The sequence below is a fragment of the Solanum verrucosum genome, unplaced genomic scaffold (genome assembly GCF_900185275.1).
Source record: "Solanum verrucosum unplaced genomic scaffold, falcon-dt-bn FXZP01000278.1, whole genome shotgun sequence".
Classification (NCBI taxonomy): domain Eukaryota; kingdom Viridiplantae; phylum Streptophyta; class Magnoliopsida; order Solanales; family Solanaceae; genus Solanum; species Solanum verrucosum.
In genome coordinates this window covers 3466863-3487641 of record NW_026020332.1, presented here as the reverse complement: position 1 = coordinate 3487641, position 20779 = coordinate 3466863, and the positions used below count along the sequence as shown (strand labels likewise).

The window sequence follows — 20779 nt, the reverse complement described above, 5'->3', positions numbered from 1 at the left end:
GAGTGTATTGGTAATACTTGCATTAGCAATGCTTGTATTAGTTATGCATAGATTATTTTTTATGTATTGTTTAGTTTGGTGTAGTAAAAATAGTATGCATTGTATAAAAATATTTATTTATAAAAATATCCTCCACAATTATGGTGGAGAAGATGTAAAAGTGCTTTTGAGGGGTAATTGAGTTTTTAACTATGCTAATGCATGTATTAAATCTCTTTGCATTACTAATACATAGAAATCCATGGTAATAGTAATACACCCCTCAATACACAATAAAGTGTATAACTAAATGCTTGCATTAGTTATACATAACATGAAAAAGTGTACCAAACAAGGGACTACTAATACACAGAGTTAATGCATGCATTATTTTTGCTAATACACTCTACCAAACGACCCCTAAAAATGCAAATTTGTTGGGCCCGTGCTAAGCACGGGCATACTTATCTAGTGGTGAATAGAAGCACACTATTTTTATGTATTGGGCATAAGTTAAATATTATTTTGTGTGTTAATTTTATTTATTCATTATTAAAAGATAGATTTTATTTTAACTTGTTATTATTAAAATGCAAAGTTAGGACAATAATTTTCTTATATTTTATTTTTAATATTAATTACTTTTTTAAAAAAATTATTTTTCATCACCTAATATTAAATATTAATTAATAGGAGTATTTTGTGAAAAAAATAGTCATGTTAATCATTATTTTCTTATTCTTAATAGATAAATGTGACAAATAAAATTGAACAAGAGAATATATACTTCAAAGTTATATTGAGAAAGTAATTTGTGGAAATAAATAAATAATGAGGAGAACCAGTAATACGATGAAAATGTTATTCTCCAATTTGTTGAGGTTTTTTGTGAAATCAATTCATATCAATTAATTATAATTAATAACATATATAATTGTTTTTTAATTTAAATCTTATATTAAAATATTTGCTCTTACACTTGTTCATTTTAGCAAATTAAGTAAAAAAATATTTTCGTATAATATATCTTTTTATTAAATAGTTAGATGAAATACTAATGGTCAATTTTATTAATATTTTATAATTTATTTTTATAAAATACAAATCTATCTAACCTGTAGTTTTAATTAAAGAAACCTAATAATTGATCTGGTTCAATTCAATGTGGTCATTATTTTAGTTTCTGGAATTTGACTATTTCAAAAACATCTTTCGCAAATGCATACTATACTCCTAAATAATTAGGAAATTAGATTTATTTAGAACATTAGTAATATATATTAAAGAAAATTGTATGAAATAACAAACTGTTAATTTAAATTAAATGTTATAGCGATAGTTTATTTTAATTGTAATTCGCAGCAAACATTCCATTTTTTTCCCATCTGATTCGGTATATAATTAGCCATTTTCGGTATACAATTAACCATTTTATACATTTCGGTATAAAATGTGTTTGTGTTTGTGTCACACCCCAAAACCAGATGTGATGGCACGTGCCCAAACCCCACCGGACACGTCAGCCTAACACCCAAAAACCCGACTATACAGAATTTATAAAACAAGAATAAGATAGAAAGATAAGCGGAAGTCTTTAAATAAACTCAACATAACCCCAGAATTGGTTGTCACATGTACAAACCTCTAATACAGAATCTGAATAAAATATACAAGTCTCATAGTAAAGTTCTAGAATAGAACAAAACAGTAAATATAGATAACTTGAGGGCACGTCTGGAATGAACCGCTACCTCTCAAGTAAGTCTGGAAGCTTTAATCTGAAGATGAGTAATAAGTCGGATCTGATAGAGTTGTCAACCTACACAACTGTGTAGAAGCAAAGGTGAGTACCAAAAGCAACAGGTACTCGCAAGTAACACTAAACTAAGCTAAACTAGCAGCTACAAACAACTCCTTTCAATCCCAATCGAATCACCGAAACTTCATTCTAACAGCGAACCAACAACCTAGACTACACAATTCATAATCAACAGATATATCCAACAGTGTCTCAACATCAACCTCATATCCTCATGTAAGAGCAAATAGATCATATATCACATGAAGAGAGGCAAATAGAAAGAAATTTACACACCACAGACAAAGATGAAGTCAAATGCGATGCAAATGCAATAATGATGTCATGTAGTCGTGATGCATGTCTGTCCTAAGATACACATCTGTTGACGTAATCAGACCGCGCTGAATACTCAAATCAGAACCCATAGGGGCCACACATGGACCATGTATCACCGCCGGAACCAGATCCCATCGGCATCCAAATCGCTAGCCAGAGCTAGTCCATCTCATATATCTCTAGCCGGAGCTAGTCTCAACTGTGTCTCATATCCATCCATCTTCATATCAGTGTCTCAGAACTCATGCAACAGATAGTTCACACATGAGATGAATAATGAATATGCACATGTCATCAATCACAATCATATCACGATCACATCATAGTATTACACATCATCTGTCTCAATCACAACCATATCACGATCACATCATAGTATTACACATCGTCTGTCTCAATCACAACCATATCACGACCACATCATAGTATTACACATCATCTGTCTCAACATCAATGTCTGTATCAATCATAGCCTACTCATGCTCTTCTATCCCCTCAATATCAGTTATCACATGACTTATTCAACAAATTCAAGTCACATATAACACATTTAGCTCGTTTATTCCCCATCTTTCAATTACAACAATTTCAATCAACAAATAAAACTCATCCTCAATCCCCATTACTCCCCAACACAATTAGGAAAGTAGTCATGTGTAGTCTAAGAGTTTAACAAAGTTTAGAAGTCACTTGCCTCAAAACACTTCAACTAGTAACTCAAATCTGAGTTTTACCCTTCCGAGCACGCTCCAAATCACCACAATCTATTCATAAATGGAATTCCACAATCAATACGAATCTAACAACACTAATATCGTGAAATTTGGAGAAAAAGGGTAAAATGGTCAAAAAATCTCGTTCCGGAAAATATTCTCGAAATTTGGAAATTTTTAGTGAAAAATGTTCCCCAAGAAATTTAGAATCCAATTGTGAAAACCGTTTCGAAAAAGGAGTTGAAATGAGTTCACAAATTCAAATTTTCTATTAAATTCGGATTAGGCAAAACCCCCCAAATTTTACAGTTGAGATCTGAAATTTTGATGTTAAAATCCATAAATAATCGATGGAAATCAAAGATATAAGTTGGAAATAACTTACCCAATGAATTCCTTGCGAAAACCCACTTGAAATCACCTATTTTCGAGCTCTCAAAGTCTAAAAATGGAGAAATGGGTATTTTTCAAGTTGGGGGAAAATGGCTACTGGTTTTTGACTTAAAAAGGACTGCTATTGCAGCTGAAACACAACAATAACACCAAAGTTTAAGTCTCCGTTGGACCCTCGGGATTCGTTCGGAATCTCGTGCACACAAACTAAATATGTACCCCCACTAAATTCGATGTTCCGGACTCAATGGAACCATCGGAATTTGAATTCGAGGACTCCTTGACCCGAAATTCAATAAGATGCCAAGAAACTAGTTTAACGCCAAAAAAATTCGAAACTCAAACGGAGCGTCTAAAAATTCAACCAAGACTCATTCTAGACTTAGAATCGCCTCCCGAAACCAACAGTACTCTCGGAATTTCAATCTGAGCCTCGGAACCTCATATGTTGACCAAAGTCAACTCTTTATCAAAATTTCACAACTTTAGCAACTTAGGACCTCAATTCTTCGTTTCAACTCCAAATTCAACTTCGTAACTTCACACAGACCCATTTCGACATTCTAAAACTGCCGGAATCGACAAAAATCCGATCCGAGTCCCGAAACTCCAAATGATTCGAAAAAACACTTTTTTTAACCAACTTTAACTCATAAAAAACTCAACTTCTCAAAAACTCAACTTTTTACCAACTTTTCCTCAAACCAACTTTACAACCACAAAACATGGGACTCGGGGCAACTACCGAAAGGGCAAAATAGTCATTTCCACGAAAAATCACCAAAATGACCTTTCGGGTCATTACAGTTTGTATAAAGCGAGAGAAAAATGTATATACAAATACATATATTTTCGTCCTATACACTTATAGTTATACAAATACAGATCTTATTATATAAATTATAATGTATAAATGAATCCATACAAAACTGAACAATTTATATAAAATTGAATGTTTCTAGCGAATTATACAAATCAAAAGCTCCATAGCAAACATAAAATTTGTTATGGAACGCAATTATGCAAACTATAGTTATAACATACAAATATGATTTTTATGTTTGCTGTATGTGAAAGTTGCTCATATATTAATGTTGGGCCCGTGCTGACACGGGCCATTTTTTCTAGTATATATTAGAAGAGAGAGTTTCAACATGGCACTTGGTGACATTAGATGAAAGTTTAAGACCATCTCCAACCCACCTCTATTTTACTCTTCATTCTCTATATTTGGAGAGTAAAATAGAGAATGGGCACTCCAATCCACCTCCATATCACTCTCCATTCTTCATATTTAGAGAGGTGAATAGTAGTTCTCCAAATTTGGAGAACTACTATTCACACTCTCTATTTCACTTTTTGAATATTTTATTATTATTTCTATTACTTTCTAATTAACATATTATTTTACATATAATGTCATTAATAAATATCTAATATTCATAATTCTTTTTAAATGTAATATTATATTTTTAAAAATATATTATTTAATATATACTACTTTCATCCCGAATTAATAGTATTTTAATTTTTTCTAATTTTCGACAATAATATAATTTGATTTTATTATTAATTTTCACTATAAAGAATACACAAAATTAAAATGATAAGATGAAAAAACTAATTTAAAAATACAATACATAATATGATAATTTAAATACAAGATAACAACACAATACATGACATAATAATTTAAATACAAGATAAAATACAATACATAACATAATAATCAATTCGCGATGAAACAAGAATCATGCCAAAAAGATGTTGAACGTGCATTCGTAGTTTTGCAATCACGTTTTGCAATTATTGCAAGACCGTCACGTGTTTTGAAAAAGGAAGTGCTACATGATATAATGACTACATGTATTATACTGCACAACATGATAATTGAGGATGAACATGATCTTAATGCACCAATTCAAGATGTTGTAGAGGCTCCAACTCCAACAACAGAAAAGGTGGTAGATGAAAATCTTCGGTTTGAACAATTTTTAGCTAGACATAGAAAAGTTAAGGACAAAAATGTTCATTTTGAACTCCGTAATGCATTAATAGAGCATTTATGGGAGCAACATAATAATTTCAAAAATTGAGTGTTTATGTAATGTTTATGTTATTGTATTTCACTTTTATTTGAATTTGTCCATTAATTTGTATATTATATAATATTTTCTTGCAATTTATATTATTTAAAAATTTAGAATAAAATATAATTTTATATTAAATATTCACATGAAAATTATATAAAGTAATTATTGGGAAAAAAGAAATAAAGGATTTATATTATAAAATAAGAAAATAAGAATGAAATAGAAATAATAATATAATATTGAGGAGAGAGAAAAAGATTCCTTTTTAGAGAGTGAAATAGAGAATTGGATTGGAGTTGGTTATCTGAAAAAATAGAGAACTTTATATTTGGAGAGTAAAATAGAGTATAGGGTTGGAGATGCCCTAAGGGTATAATAGTATTTTCCGAGATCAATTTGTGTAAAAGGAATTGTATTTTCTGCTTTATTCTTTAGACCACATCAATAGGTCCATAAAAGATCCATCATTTTCTGTTAAATTACAATTGATACCATCCACTGAAATATCATTAAATGTGATTGGGACCCCATTGAACTACACTTGTGGAGTTGTGGTCAGTCAGTGTTCCCTCAACTTTTGCCTTGTTTATTTTTCTAATAAAACACTTTAGCCATTTTATTTATGAAATGTCCAGTGATGAGTTTGGAATTGGTTCTAAATAATAATTTTTTTAAATGAAGTATTATTAATTCAGATTGAAAATGTATATATTAAATAATATTTTTCTGAAGTGTTATATTACATTAAAAAAGTTACGAATATTAAAAATTTAATAAATGGTCTTATATGATTTATGATATGTTAATTACAAATATTATATAATAAAAATAATAATAAAATAATCAAAAAGTAAAATAGAGAGTGCGAATAATAATTCTTCAATCATCTCTACAAATGATGAATAGAGAGTGAAATAGAGAATGATTGAAGAAAACATTCTTTATTTTACTCTCCAAATATAGAGAATATAGAGTAAAATAAAGGCGGATGGAAGATAGTTTTATAGTTTTTTTGTTTCCAAAATATTCATAATTGATAAATATGATCTTTAAAATCAATTATGATTAAATATAAATTTTAAATTTTAAAAAAATTAAAAAAAATATCATATAAAATAAAATGAAAAAGTTGATAGACTCCTTACACTTAGAAATAATTTATTGTGATTGAAAAACATCCTCTCTACTATATTATAATTTTAGATAATTGAGATTTATTAATTAGAATATCAATAGTATATAGAATTTATAAAAATAAATTATGCATAATTTTATCCTAATATTTTGTATATAAATATAATGTTGGGCCCATATTTTTAATATTAATTACTTATTTTTTTTAAAATTATTTTTCAATACCTAATATTAAATATTAATTAATAGGAGTATTTTGTGAAAATAATAGTTATGTTAATCATTATTTTCTTAATAGATGAATGTGACAAATAAAATTGAACAAGAGAATATATACTTCAAAGTTATATCGAGAAAGTAATTTGTGGAAATAAATAAATAATAAGGAGAACCAATAATACAATGAAAATGTTATTCTCCAATTTGTTGGGATTTTTTGTGAAATCAATTCATATCAATTAATTTTAATTAATAACATATATAATTGTTTTTTTAATTTAAATCTTATATTAAAATATTTGCTCTTACACTTGTTCATTTTAGCAAATTAAGTAAAAAAATATTTTCGCATAATATATCTTTTTTATTAAATAATTATATGAAATACTAAGGTAAATTTTATTAATATTTGATAATTTATTTTTATAAAATAAAAATAAATCTAACCTATATTTTAATTAAAGAAACCTAATAATTGATCTGGTTCAATTCAATGTGGTTATTATTTTAATTTCTAGAATTTGACTATTTGGAAAACATCTTTTGCAAATGCATACTATACTTCTAAATAATTAGGAATTTAGATTTATTTAGAACATTAGTAATATATATAAATGTTGGGGCCATGCTGATACGGGCCATTTTTTCTAGTATATATATATATATATATATATATAATACTTAGGTTTAGAATTAAGTTGGAGTTAACCACTTTTGTCCCTTTTTGGTTATTGTCTTTCATGATGATTACATTTATATTTTATGTTTGAACATCTATAATAGGTATACTTATAAGTATTGTGTTTTAAGTTTTACTTATGATTTATATTAGAAAGTATATTTAAGAGATTCAATATTATTACTTTGGTTATGTTATTAATTATTGACATAACCGCAAATAACCAAATCGAAAAAAGTTGAACTGAATAGAGGAAAACCAAACCAAACCAAATTTATTTTGAATCGGATCGGGTTACACTTTTACAAAACCAAAAACCGAAAAATCCAAACCAAATAGTGCAAAACCAAACCGAATGCACACCCCTAGTTGCTCATCAAACAGCTTAAATTAAAAATAGTCGGATGTATGAGTATGTATAATTGTATATGATCAATATATAATTCTAAATAGTTGGCGGTTGTATGTGTATAATTATATATGATCAAGGTATAATCTATGTATATCGACCTAAAAAAATAAACAGCAAATCAGATTGGACTATTCGTATAAAGATCTCATTACACGTGAGTTATCTTGATTTTGTGGTCTTACGAATTACGTGTTGTGCATAAAATCCTCAAGCAATAGCTTGATTGAATTTATATTACTATCACAAACAAATTTAACAATATATGAAGAATCGTAATCGTAAATATAAATTGATAATTTAAGTTCGAACACAAATAAGTTAATAAAACTTGACTAGATACTTGAAGTTATAGATAAATAATACTTTCAACGATTTTGTGTTCTTCAGACCTATCTCTTACTTCTTTTCTACCTTTCATATATAGTAATAAGTTAGGAAAATGGCGTAGAATAAGAGCTATAACTAGTTCGATTGAATTCAACAGCTTCAGTCCAAATCATATATTTGTCTTAAGAAATGTAATAAATATGTATAAACTACTAATTTTGAACCAAATAACGTAAACAGATTAAAATACTGAACTCATAAAACTTCAAATTATGGCACCACCTAATCTACTTAGGAAGGACTTTCTTATGTATAGTTATAGAAGAGAGAAATTGAGTGGCGCAACGCTTAAACTTTAGCATAGCAAACTTGTTAATAACATTGACTAAGGATTAATTATTGATGTTGTCCTCATCCAAAACTATTAGGATGAATTAAATATGAGATCAAGCCCATTTGGCCATTAGAGACATGCCACCAGCACCCAAAAGTACAGCAATAAAAGCCTTGATTTGTAACTTGATGCTACCTTGTAATTTGTCACCCATAAAATCAGCAGCAAGAAGATCCACCAAAGCCATATAAATCATAAGGCCAGCAGACGATGCATTCAATAAGCCCACAGTTATTAAAGCACGAGGGCTATTTTCTTGATAAGTATTTGATAGTGCAATTCCAAGTGCTATACCAAATGGAGTTGTTACTGAAAAGAAAAATGCCATTGCTGCCTTTTTCAACATTTTGTACTCTGCCTATATATTGGGGAAAAATTCAAGACTCTTTCATGGACCTTATAACAAACTTTACTTTATTTCACTAAAGTCATTTAATCATTCAATTTTATGTAACATCAACTACTGTCTTTATTATCCAACTTCATTCAATTATTGATCCTATTTTTTGGTAACGTGATTTAATTGGTTACTACTCTACTACCATTTTTTTTTGTCTTTATAATTAATATCTCTTTCGATTTATTAAGAAAATTACCTGAAGAATGCAGCCACCAAGTCCCATTCCTTCAAACATTTGATGAAAGCAAAGTGCAGCAACAAGTCCTTTTATTGTGCATGTATTGTTTGAAGATCCAAGTGAAATCCCTATTACTATTGAGTGAACTATAATACCAAGTTCTAATACCTGCCAATAAATAAATAAGAATTCCATGATGTACCTATCACTTCGATTTAATCGATTGTAGTTATAATTTTTTCGGGTTACAATATTAATTTGCAATAAAGAGTTATATGTTATTGTAGGCCAACTTAACTTGCTGATTGAAAAAATAATACACTATTAATACACAAAACTTAACAATAAAACTATTGTGTTTTGTCGGGGTATAGGGATTAATAATTTATGATTGCGAAATTATAAGAATACTAATGGGATAAATTTGTCAACATTTGCAGCTCCTCCTCTCTAAGTAAATACTGTATGTAGTAAATAAGTAAGCATCAATCTATTATTATTATTATTATTTTAAAAAGTATCATAGATAAATGATCAAAATGATTTTTTTAGTAAAAAAAAACAATTGAAAACTATTGTCCTAATTAATGTGGGATTGTTGGTTTGGATACTCAAACAATTTAATTTGACGGTAAATTCAAGCATGAAATCTTTAAGCTTTTTAAAATAAAATCTTATATATTTAAAAACTACGTAAAAAAATACTATAAATCACAATAATTAATGTTTCACACCATTTTTAAAAATATGAAAAGACTAGTATCAGAAAACTTGTTTGAATTAGCATTTTAGGCAACATAAGCACATGGACCACCATTTCAAAAATAGGTTTTTAGCTAATTTAGTAATGTTTGGAGCAACAACGTAACCTAGCTAAAATTCGGTAAAAATGTCATTATTATTTGTTGTTGACAAGAAAAAGACATGCATGTGCACTCTGGCTACAAATTTTGGATCTATCTATGAATGGTATATATAGCAGTCAACAGGAATCTATTCTTCAGATTATGAACCATTTATGTTAAGCACTCTCCATGTGCAAATAACATATAATTCCATCAATACATTAATAATTCAAACAATGTCACATAAATTAAGCAGGTTAAGTAAATGATAGACTAACCATGGCAATGACTCGATAACGAAGTAGTTTCGTTCCATCTTTCGAAAGGGAACCATGGTGATGAGAATGGAAATGCACATTATTATTCACCATGCCCAATTCTTGATCACCAGTACCATTAATAATATTATGTACTCCATTTTGTACTTGTTCTGGATTAATTACACGAGCATTATTGTGCTTTTTGCTGTACAAACTAGTTGCCATAGAGTCGATAGCCAACGTAACTATAGCTGATAACATAGCAACAAATCCAGTAAAAGGAAACTTATGCCAAGGATTTTCCTTCAGACAATTAGACAACAACATTTCAAATGAATCTGGTAACACGTGCATGAAACCGGTTCCTAGTATAATTCCAGCAGCAAATGCCTTAACGATAACGAAAACGTTACGGTCAGGGCTTAACGCTGAAATTGAACGTGTAACGAGAGGCAAACATACTCCGATCATGCTAGTGATTAATATCGAAAGTATAGCTATGATTTTTAAGGTTAATGCTTTGGATTTGTTGTTGCATGTGTTATGTGTTTGTGATTCACACGATGAGTAGTCACCTTGTGAGGAAGTTTGAGGTGTGAAAATGGAAATGAGGATGAAGAAGATAAAGATAATCTTGGAATTAGAAGAAGCCATTGATGTATTTTTAATTTCTTCTTGGTTTTGGTGAATATTTATTTTTGCTTTGGTTTGAGGTGTGTGAGTTGTGATATCAGGGAGATACTATATAGGCATAGAATTAATTTGGTGATATATCGATCGATCATGTGCATGGATAAAAATAATATAGTAAGGTCTTAAATGCTAAGCTGACATGTTGGTGTAACAGTTTTATTTTACTTGTTTTAGATTTATTGAATTTTATCAGATTTCTTGATAATCAATTCAAAATTGATTAAATGGCAGGCCAAATTGTTGATTTAATTCCTCATATAGTATATACATTGTAAGGCTGTTAAGTGCCTATTTTATTGCAAAAACAGGTAAATGTCAAATCTCGAGAACTACAAAATGAAAGTAAATGCAGCAGTATCAAAAGTTTTAATTGAATGGTAGCATGAAACTTTCATACCCTTGTGTTGGTGGGGGATGGGGGAGGAGAGATAGAAAATTAAGGAGAGAAGTATTGAAAACACCCATTAACTCGGCGTAAATTGTTGGTTTCATTCTCAAACTATTGACATCTTTAAAGGTACACCCTTTTTACATGAGTGAAATATCCTAATTTCTCACCAAGTTTATGATGTTTTCGACACTTCTCTCACCTTTGTGTAAACTTGGTGTTTTCGACACTTCTCTCGGCTTTGTGTTAACAGTTTCATGCTTTTACAAGAGTTTGACATCACTTACTATGTCATGTTGTAGATCGAAGGTGTACCTAAATTTAGTTAGTCAAGTAGAGGATTGTTTTTAAGAAAGTCAATAGTTCGAAGACAAATTAAAACTAATAATTTACAACTAGTTTTTTCAATACTTCTCTCAAAATTAAAACATGTTTGTAGCAAGAAACGGAAGTGAATGCTCAAAAATATAGGTGCATGAATCTGACGCACAAATTTTTGAAGACACGCTCTCTTTTATCAACTTATATGCAATTGTATAGAAGAAAAGTATCCTACAAAATTTCTCATGTGTTTCAGTTACAAGTATTATGTGTCATCTTTTACTGATTTCAGGTGTAAAGAATCATATACTAACTAAAATAATGCTATTGGAATTGAATAAGAGTGCAATACATATGCCAAGGTCCAACAAGAACGATGTCTCGGGAAATGGGATCTGATTTCAAACAAATTATCTGAAGCCAATTTAACCAGCTCTGTATTTCCATAAAGACTCTGTAAGCAACAATATGGGCATCCCAGAGAGAAGCATCTGGACAAACGACATGCTTGTAAGGCCCTAGAAAACAGTACCATCATGCAGCTAAACTGCTTTAGTGTAGGCTTAATAACAAACTCCTCCGTTGCGCAGAAATACTTGCATGATCACCTTCTTCAACTAATCCTTAATGGCCTGCAATTCACAGTGGAGAACGAAAACATGTATTTCCAGCATATCCTTAAATAGTTGCAGAGATATCATACTGTTCCCATGGATACCATGACAATGATCGTCCAGCCTCTTGCATGTTTTTTCATAGATGTCGATGAGGAAGGTGCAAATAAAGACAGACAGATGAAGAACAACCTCGAACACATGCCCATGAGTCACCTCGATCACTCTTCTTGCAATGCGCCTAAATGGCACGTGCTGGTAAGATGATCATCCTAGGTCCTCGGATTGGTGCAAATGCATCATGGCCATTCGTCACTGTCATATACTTCAATAACCTCTCTTGCAAGGCCATTTTCAGCATTACTTGTGGTCACTCTGTTCCACAAAACTACATCCTTAACATGGATCTCTCATGAGTGCAATCACTAAAACCCAAGTTAGAATGCGTATCAACCATGGCATTCCACCAAAGTAATGTCTTCCGGAATCAACATTTCCTCAAGTATATAAATCAATGAAAAGAACAGCTCAGAGGAATTTTATGGTTCAAGCAATACTAGAGGCGTAAAAGCTCACTACAGGAGCAGGTCAGGTTGAATGTCCTTTAACGTCATCTCCTGAAAGTACTTAAGGGATTTATCTGGCATATCAAAGAGTTCCATGATATTAAATCCTTACAAGTTACAACCATAGCATCAGATACTATTTCTGCAAGTCAAAATTGGCAACATATTTATCAAGGCATTGATACAAAGACATCAAGTTCCAATCATGCTTCATAACATAAAAGTGAATTTACATCCTTGCATGTATAACCAAGCTATGTACAGACAAGAACCACTGTTGCAACAGTTCCTCCAATCTTATATGTTCCAACTGCATACTACTTGAAACAGATGGGAAATGCTGAGATTTTATGGAATCCCAACCTTTCCAAGCGAATTTTTTAACAATGAATAGAATAGATAAACACACATAGCTCATAGCTTACATTTCAAATTGGTCTCTCTTTTTCAGGGAAGTACGATTGGAGGAAAAAGCATCATATTAGTCAAATGGATGGAAACATGATAAATACCATGGTGATGTACCTTCACCAGAATTGGAATTTGAAGCACCACTCATCCAATTTAATTATAGAAAAACAAATGAAATAAGATCTTTTCAAGATAAAATGTGCAGTGACAGGCAATATATTTTAGAACTAGATGACCACCCCAACATATTTGGTTCATGAAATTGATAAATTTTACCTAAGAAAGTTGTTCTGTAGCCACTAGCCATATAAACCCAGATATGATAAAGTAGTACAAGAACACAGAGAAGTAACATTGGAATGTTAGAATAGTTCTCCATCGTGCAAAAGATTAAGGTGAACAAGAAACCAAGTCACAAAATTCATGAAACAGTTGATCATCAAATGCAAACAAGCAAATTCCAAATATCTACCTTTACTTCTGGGAGATTGATGAAACATTTATTTTCAAGAGTCCAGCTTTGACGATTTCCTTGAGGAAATGTCTGCTGATAAAGAAACAACACTCCCAAAACTGACGAGAGACAAAGCTCATGTCCTGCTCCATCCCAATTAACCTGCACAGCACAAATACTAAATGGATCAGTGACCACCTATTTAAGCTGCTACAATGTCAATAATAACAGACCAAGTCACAATCCCAGGAAGCACATCTAGGCCTATCAGTCACTCCTACCTCCAGGGAAATAATTAATCAAATAACAAGCTAAAAATATATCTTGGATTAAATTGATCAACAGGTGTCAAATGTACAATAAGAAGAGATTTTCTTTTGCCGTTCCCTGAACAAACTTGTATATAAGCCTCTATGAACTTTCAGTTTCTCCCAGTAATCCTCTATACCAACTAATTATCCCACATCATCAAAGTAAAGCATATAAACAAAAAAAGGTACACCGAGAAGAAGGAGAATAAAAAAGGAGAAAAAGACTTGTCAAGATTGTCCAAGAAAGATGGACAGGAATTCTTACCAGTTCTACAGCCTTATACAATCTTGTGGAACTAAAATCACTAGTTCCTCACTCCAAACTAAATACAAGTTTCTCTATGACAGTTTTTTGAACTTTCTGTACAAAAGAACCAAGCGAGAGAGAGACACACAGAGAACCAGTTTATACATTTCAATTCACAGAGAGAGTACGTTTTATAATTTGATTGTATATGCATGTTCTGAGCGTTCAAATGACTTCATTATTCTTTATAACTAAAGCATAAGGGTGTCACCTATTGATGCGAAAGCACACTTATAAATGTATATGCTGAGAACCCTTCTTTCATCTCTCCTGTACCTTCTTCCAAATATAGCATTCTCTACCCTCCTGCACCGTTAAGGTGGACCTCAGATCTGGTTTAAGGAGGACTCCTATGATGGATAAATATCTTTTCATCCATCCGCCAACGACAATATCAACCTTCCCAGTTCCTACCCTAGAGATGCAACCATTTCATCATTATTCCTCACTCAACATCAGACCTTCCCCCATATTACATGGAAGTACATCGGTACCATCGGAGATGCATTCTGAGAAGTTCTTTATTAGTTTTGAATCAGCTAGCTATTTCCTTGTATATTAAAAATAAAAAATCAGCCAACTTTTTGTCACCGATAAACCAGACCATATCATTTAAGCGAGTCTCAAGCCTTATTCTTTTCAAGTCAAATTTCATGTTTTTTACCCCCTCCCCCTGGGATTAAAGGCAGTTATGTATCAAAAACAAATACTATAGACAAGTCAGAGACATGATTCTAATTTTTCTACATGAATTGTTCATAATAAACAAGATAGAGAATTCTTTTAATTACTTTTTATGTTGCTGCTAGCACAGAGGTTAAAATACATTCGCTACCAACTGCACAACTTGACGACATCTAGAAGCACTCACCTCAATGGTCAAAGTTAATTATGTGACTCAGATTGGAATGACTTCTCCATACTTCCGCAGAACAACTTCTAGCAAAGAAAAGTAACGCTTCAGTCCCCCAGCTTCAACAAAATTTTCATATATTACCCCCGCCATGATAATGCAAAACAATACTTCAGTCCCTGCTGCTTCGAATAATTTCTCAAACATTACCCTTCTGTACAAGGCAATGGATGCCCATTTGGAAAGCAAAAGAGCAGATTCAGTTCATTGCCAGTGGCAGCTAATGGCAATGAAGTTTGACCCTTGATTATTGTCATATTCATCACTCTGAAAGCAGATACAGTTGCACTAACCAGCTGACTGTGCAAAGATTAGAAATGCCACCCTTTAGCACGCCAGTATGTCTGTGAATTTTGCTTTCCACGTGCAATTTTTATCTTTAGAAAAAGCCTGTATGCAATCTCTATTTTGTTTGAACCTAGTAACTTGTTGTTTAATTTGCTACAAATAAGCCTGCTAGGGTAAAATCCTTTCTCTAAAGCTTCCTCCATTACCAGGACAGCATTGTCAAGCTGCCCTATGTTGCAAAGCCCATTGATGACATACTCATAAACTTGCATATCAGAAGAATAACCACTTTCTTGCATCTCATTCCATATGTTTAACAGCATACCACATTTTCCAAACCTAGAAAGCCGCATAAGCAGCAACTTGTATGCAGTCAAGGATATCCTACATCCAGCTTGTCTCGCCTTCTTGTAAATCATTAGAGCTGCATGAGGTGGACCATAGCTACATAAAGGCTCAAGAAAAGAGGTTACATTCCCTGTAGTTACAATCATCCCCCGGCTTAACATTTCATCAAACATTTCAATTGCATCAGCTACTCTTCTAGCTTTCAGAAAAGCAGATATTAGTCTCATATAAGTATCAGCATTCGGCTCACATTCCGTATTTAACATCCTCTCGTAGTATTTACATGATTCATCAATTTCACCCTGTCCAATGAAATTCGAAATCATTGCATTGTATATCTCAGCATCAAATACACGCCCTTTTTCCTCCAAACCCTCAAAAATCTCAATGGCATCATCAATTCGACCAGCTCTCCCTAAACATTCAAGAACACAACTATAAGTCAAATTATCTGCCTCAAATCCATCATCCACCATTGCTTTTAAGGTTCTCTCGACTTCCTTAACTCTTCCAAATCTCGACCACCCACCAATGACTATGTTATAGGTTGTGACATCAAATGAAACTTTCTCTTTCATTTTCACAAGTAATGAACTCGCAGCACCTACATGTGATCGACGACACAAACACTGTAAAACAACATTAAGTGTCTCGGTATTACATCTCAATCCATAGTTCTCTAATCCACTAAACAATTGTATAGCCTTTGAAATTTGTCGAGCTCGAATAAAGCTATCAACAACAATGTTAAGTGTCACTGAATCAGGCATAACTCCTTGATTCCTCATTTCCTTTAACATTTCAACCATCTGCCCGAAAAACTTCCTCCTCCCTAATGCTTTAAGAATTATACAGTAAGTATCATTATCAATAGGTATTTTTTGTTGTTTGATAACCCAATTGAAAAATGTAGCTATTGATGCAGCATCTAAATTCCCTTTGTTTACTACTTTAGCAACTAAATCAACCGTTAATTCTACGTCAACAGATGTCAGTGCCTTCTCGATTGCTGTTTTTCCCTGAAGTTTCTGAAGAAAAATGCCGCGTAACTTATCTTCGGGAGTTAAAAGCTCATCGAAAACCCTAAATTGATTTTTTGGTTCAGAGGAATCTGCAGGAATGGGTTTTCCGATTGAAGAGGTTCGACGGATGGGTAAAAGGTCGGAAAGTTGATTCAGAACATGAGATTCGTCAAAATTAGTGGGGAATTTCTCAGATAGTGATGAAATTGAGTGAGTAAATGTAGAAATTAACAATGAAAGACTCGGAGAACTGCACCTGGAACTGAGAAATCTTGCCACAAGCATCGTAATTCCCTGTGAATTGGGGAATTAATTTTCCCCTTTGATTTGAAGACGACAATGTCACTGCTGCGTTGCACGACGTCGTATTAGTTCGACTACTCCTACTAACGACTAGGGATCAAAAATTATGAAAAACACATAACCTGACTGAATCGAACCAATTTATGTTAATTTTCAATAAAATTGTGGATTTTTATTTAAATGTAACCATCTCGAATAATTGGGACGATCTTTTTAATCAATGAAAAAAAAATTAAAAAATTTAAGCCGAACTGAATAACCTTACATGTAAATATATTTTATACAGTATATTATAATATGTTAAATTTATAAGAACAAAATTAAATGTTCATGCATGGCGAAAGAGAGCCTAAAGTTTTACAATCAAAGTAACAAGTGGTCTTAGGGTGCAATGGATGAGTCTTTCCTCCTTTAATTAATGATTTCGAGTTCGAGCCTAGGTAGTAGATGAAGCTCCACATCCACTGCATCAAAAGTCCTTGAGATCTCAGGTTTGACTTGGTAGAGAGCACTCGCCGCTCTCAATATTGGGACCTTACGCGGCACTAATCTAAATAATCAGACTCCAAATATAAGTATCAAACATCGAATGGAAAAAAAAATAAATTACAAGTGATCAGCCTTTAAAGTTGACTAGATTGTGGCGAGTCAGTGTATTATCACCAAAATTTGAGCCAAATTGGAAGGATAAGGGTTGGGCTTTATTTGTGCATGGGTATAATTGGATGGATCTCAACAAGAGTGGGCCTTGTTCAGAAGACCCAGTCAAATTTTACAAAAGGTCCATAGCAAGTCTGACTGTCCATGACATTTTGTCAATTTCTCGGTCCACTTTTAATTGTCATGATTTTTTTTTAGAGTCAAACTATAAGAGTTTTGACTAATATTTTACGATGTATTTTTTCATCGTATTGTTATGCAAAAAGTTACAATTTATAGTACTTTTCATATAGTTTTTCAATATCTAAAAATTTTGATTAAAATATTGAATTAATGTAATCTAATTTAACTTTTAAAATTAGTTTAAATTGACTTTCAAAAAGCGCAACATGACAATTAAGAGTGGACGGAGGGAGTATTAAGTTTGATCATGCGCAAAAGATTTTTCAGAATTAAGAATGGTTTAGTAACATACTACTCACTAGTATATATATTATTTCATGTGTGCCAATTTATATGATATAATTTGATTCGGCATAAAATTTAAGAAAAAAATTTCAAATATATGGTCTAAAATAAGTTATAAATAAGCATTTTAAAATTAAATTGTTACAAAAATATTAAAATAGATGAGTCATATATATTAAAACAAATAAAGTATTCACTTCGGTCCAATATTCAATTGTCATTTGTATTTTGTAAGATGACTCATATATTTTAATGATATGTTGATTTCGAAAATGATAATGAGTTAGGGACAAAACATTACAAAAATAAATAAAAAATCTTGCAAAATACCTTTTATGTCCATAAGCAAAGAAGTATAGAGTATTGAAGAAGAAACTGATGAGAGAACAATAATTAAAGTTGAAAAGGTCCAACCGAGCATGGCACAAGTGTAAGTTTGTGTTGGTATAACTTTTTTCAAATGAGGACAAAATAAAACACTTCACTCATGGAAATACATGTCATCTCTCCAAAATAACACCAAGAATATTCCACCTATGACTATATTATAAATTTTAATCCCTAAAATACGGCAAGAAAAGATATTGGATGATCAATTACCAAAACATCGAAATAGAAAGTGGGTAGCCAATTGATTTTTGTTTGATGATTCAAATGGACCCCTAAACCATTAAAATATATGTCATAATTCTACATTATGATTTATCACTATTGACTTATTTACATTATTTAAGTTTGATATTTTGGAAGTTTGATTAATTTAAATTCGCGTCATGTAAATTTTGTTAAAGAAAAAAAGCACCTTCACAAAGATTTTTACATTTTAGTTTGGACTCGAATTCAGACCCTCTAAGCAAAGACGGAGAGATCCTATAATGTATTCCACCACAATCTTTGGTGTCAACTATATTTTTATACAACTTCCAATTGGATAATGTTAACAATCAACAACTAGAACATGCAATTACTCTGGTAACGTTATTATTATCCATAAATCAGAAGAGAAGCATTTGAAATTAGAACTTTAGAATAATAATTTATTGGAGTAGAAGGTGGGATGAGTTGGTAACAATTGAGTCGGCAAATAAATAATTTGATTGCTCTATACTCAATTAATGACCAATAGAAGACGTCAACCAACATGATACTCTAACTTATTTGCTGTTTTCTTATTTTACCTATGACCTTTCTTTTCTGCGTGTTTTCAAATAAAATTACTCCCCATTTAAAAAAAAAATAATCTATTTTGATTTGCCATAGAATTTTAAAAAATAAATAAGATTTTTCAATAACCTAGAGAAATTCTAAAAAGGATTACTACGAAATTTGATCTTTTCCAAAAAATAACGAAAAATGTAGAACAAAATGCTATGTAATCTTTCATTGATCTGTTTTCTTTCCTTAGCCAAATCATCAATAATAATGTTGGCCACTCTATAGATATGTTCCAATTTACTTCCAAGTAACAATCATCAACAACTCTAGTATAATTATTTGTATTTACTAAATGTTTTATGGAGAAAAGAATACATAGCATGCTTGTCACTAAATTGAGTTCTTATAATATCAGTTTCGAAGGGAGCTTCGGAAGTTAGAACAATGGTGAAGCTGTCTCTTGTAATTTATAGGTTACGAATTTAAGTCATGAAAACAATCAATGATGCTTGCATCAAAATCAATGGTTTATATCACATCTTAAAAAGTATGACTTTTTAAAAAAAAATATTTATATGTTATCTAACAAACAATATGAAAGTGGAATGCTGTGGACAGTGGGAGTTCGAGGGTATCAGGGTGGCGGGGGTAATAGTGGGGGTCAGAGATATTGAGTGGGACGAGAAAATCAATATGAAATGTCAGTTATGCAATTTACTTTTTTTATTTTCATTAAAAAAATTAAAATTCAAAATATTTTTACTAACCAAATATAAAAAGCAAAAATATTTTTATCCTCACCAAACACACTAAGCTTAACAAAATAGTGGAAGGATAAAATTTCAAACTAAGTTTGACTAATTTCCAAACATAACGTACTTAATAAAATAAAATAAAAAGTTTCAAGTGAAAATGGATAACTTTGTTTTATCCTAAATATCCTTTTACTGACAAAAAGAAATAAAATATGTTCAAGCTCAATCTCCAATATTTAAAAAAGAGAAAAAGAAGAAAAAGTAAAGAATAGAGAGGGAGTAATCATGAGTGTCTCCTAATTCAACATCTAATCATTATTTTAACTTAAATTATAATATATTTAATTAAAATGATTAATATCAAATTAATTTACTAATTGAAAGCGTTGAAAAAGTCAAAGTAAATTTTCCCAAACAAAATCCACTACATGTGCTCTCAGTTGTTAGTGGCGTGAAAGAATAAAAACGAATTTGACATAATCTTTTCTTAAATCGAATAAATACGTCATTACGGTTTTTATTTCCTACATGACACTCTATATAAACATCTGTGCACACGAGTATCTGATTCTGCCACGTCATATGTTCTATCAATATCTAAGATGGATTCTTTTGTTCTTTAATAATTCTAAATATAGG

At 31.2% G+C, this 20779-nt stretch overlaps 2 protein-coding genes across 2 annotated transcripts; both read right to left on the bottom strand.

Annotated features, from left to right (window-relative positions):
• Positions 1-8374: 8374 nt before the first annotated feature.
• LOC125836598 (fe(2+) transport protein 1-like) lies at positions 8375-10936 on the bottom strand. The gene is made up of 3 exons (XM_049515789.1): positions 10182-10936; positions 9077-9226; positions 8375-8838 (listed from the first exon to the last, which is right to left on the bottom strand). The coding sequence occupies exons 1-3, from the start codon at positions 10815-10817 to the stop codon at positions 8533-8535; spliced, it is 1092 nt and encodes a 363-aa protein (XP_049371746.1). The 5' UTR covers positions 10818-10936; the 3' UTR covers positions 8375-8532.
• Positions 10937-13483: 2547 nt separating this feature from the next.
• Positions 13484-17121, bottom strand: LOC125836588 (putative pentatricopeptide repeat-containing protein At5g43820). Its single transcript, XM_049515774.1, has 2 exons — positions 15100-17121; positions 13484-13772 (listed from the first exon to the last, which is right to left on the bottom strand). Exon 1 carries the CDS (start codon positions 17082-17084, stop codon positions 15453-15455), a length of 1632 nt encoding a protein of 543 aa, XP_049371731.1. The 5' UTR covers positions 17085-17121; the 3' UTR covers positions 13484-13772; positions 15100-15452.
• Positions 17122-20779: the final 3658 nt, after the last annotated feature.

What these genes read in the sequence shown, in the direction of transcription:
- LOC125836598 (XM_049515789.1), bottom strand. Translation starts at nt 10,817, where the DNA reads ATGGCTTCTTCTAATTCCAAGATTATCTTTATCTTCTTCATCCTCATT. An exon ending in GTTATCGAGTCATTGCCATG is followed by an intron (nt 9,227 to 10,181) that starts GTTAGTCTATCA and finishes ATTTATTGGCAG; the next exon opens with GTATTAGAACTTGGTATTAT. An exon ending in TTGGTGGCTGCATTCTTCAG is followed by an intron (nt 8,839 to 9,076) that starts GTAATTTTCTTA and finishes CCCAATATATAG; the next exon opens with GCAGAGTACAAAATGTTGAA.
- LOC125836588 (XM_049515774.1), bottom strand. Translation starts at nt 17,084, where the DNA reads ATGCTTGTGGCAAGATTTCTCAGTTCCAGGTGCAGTTCTCCGAGTCTT.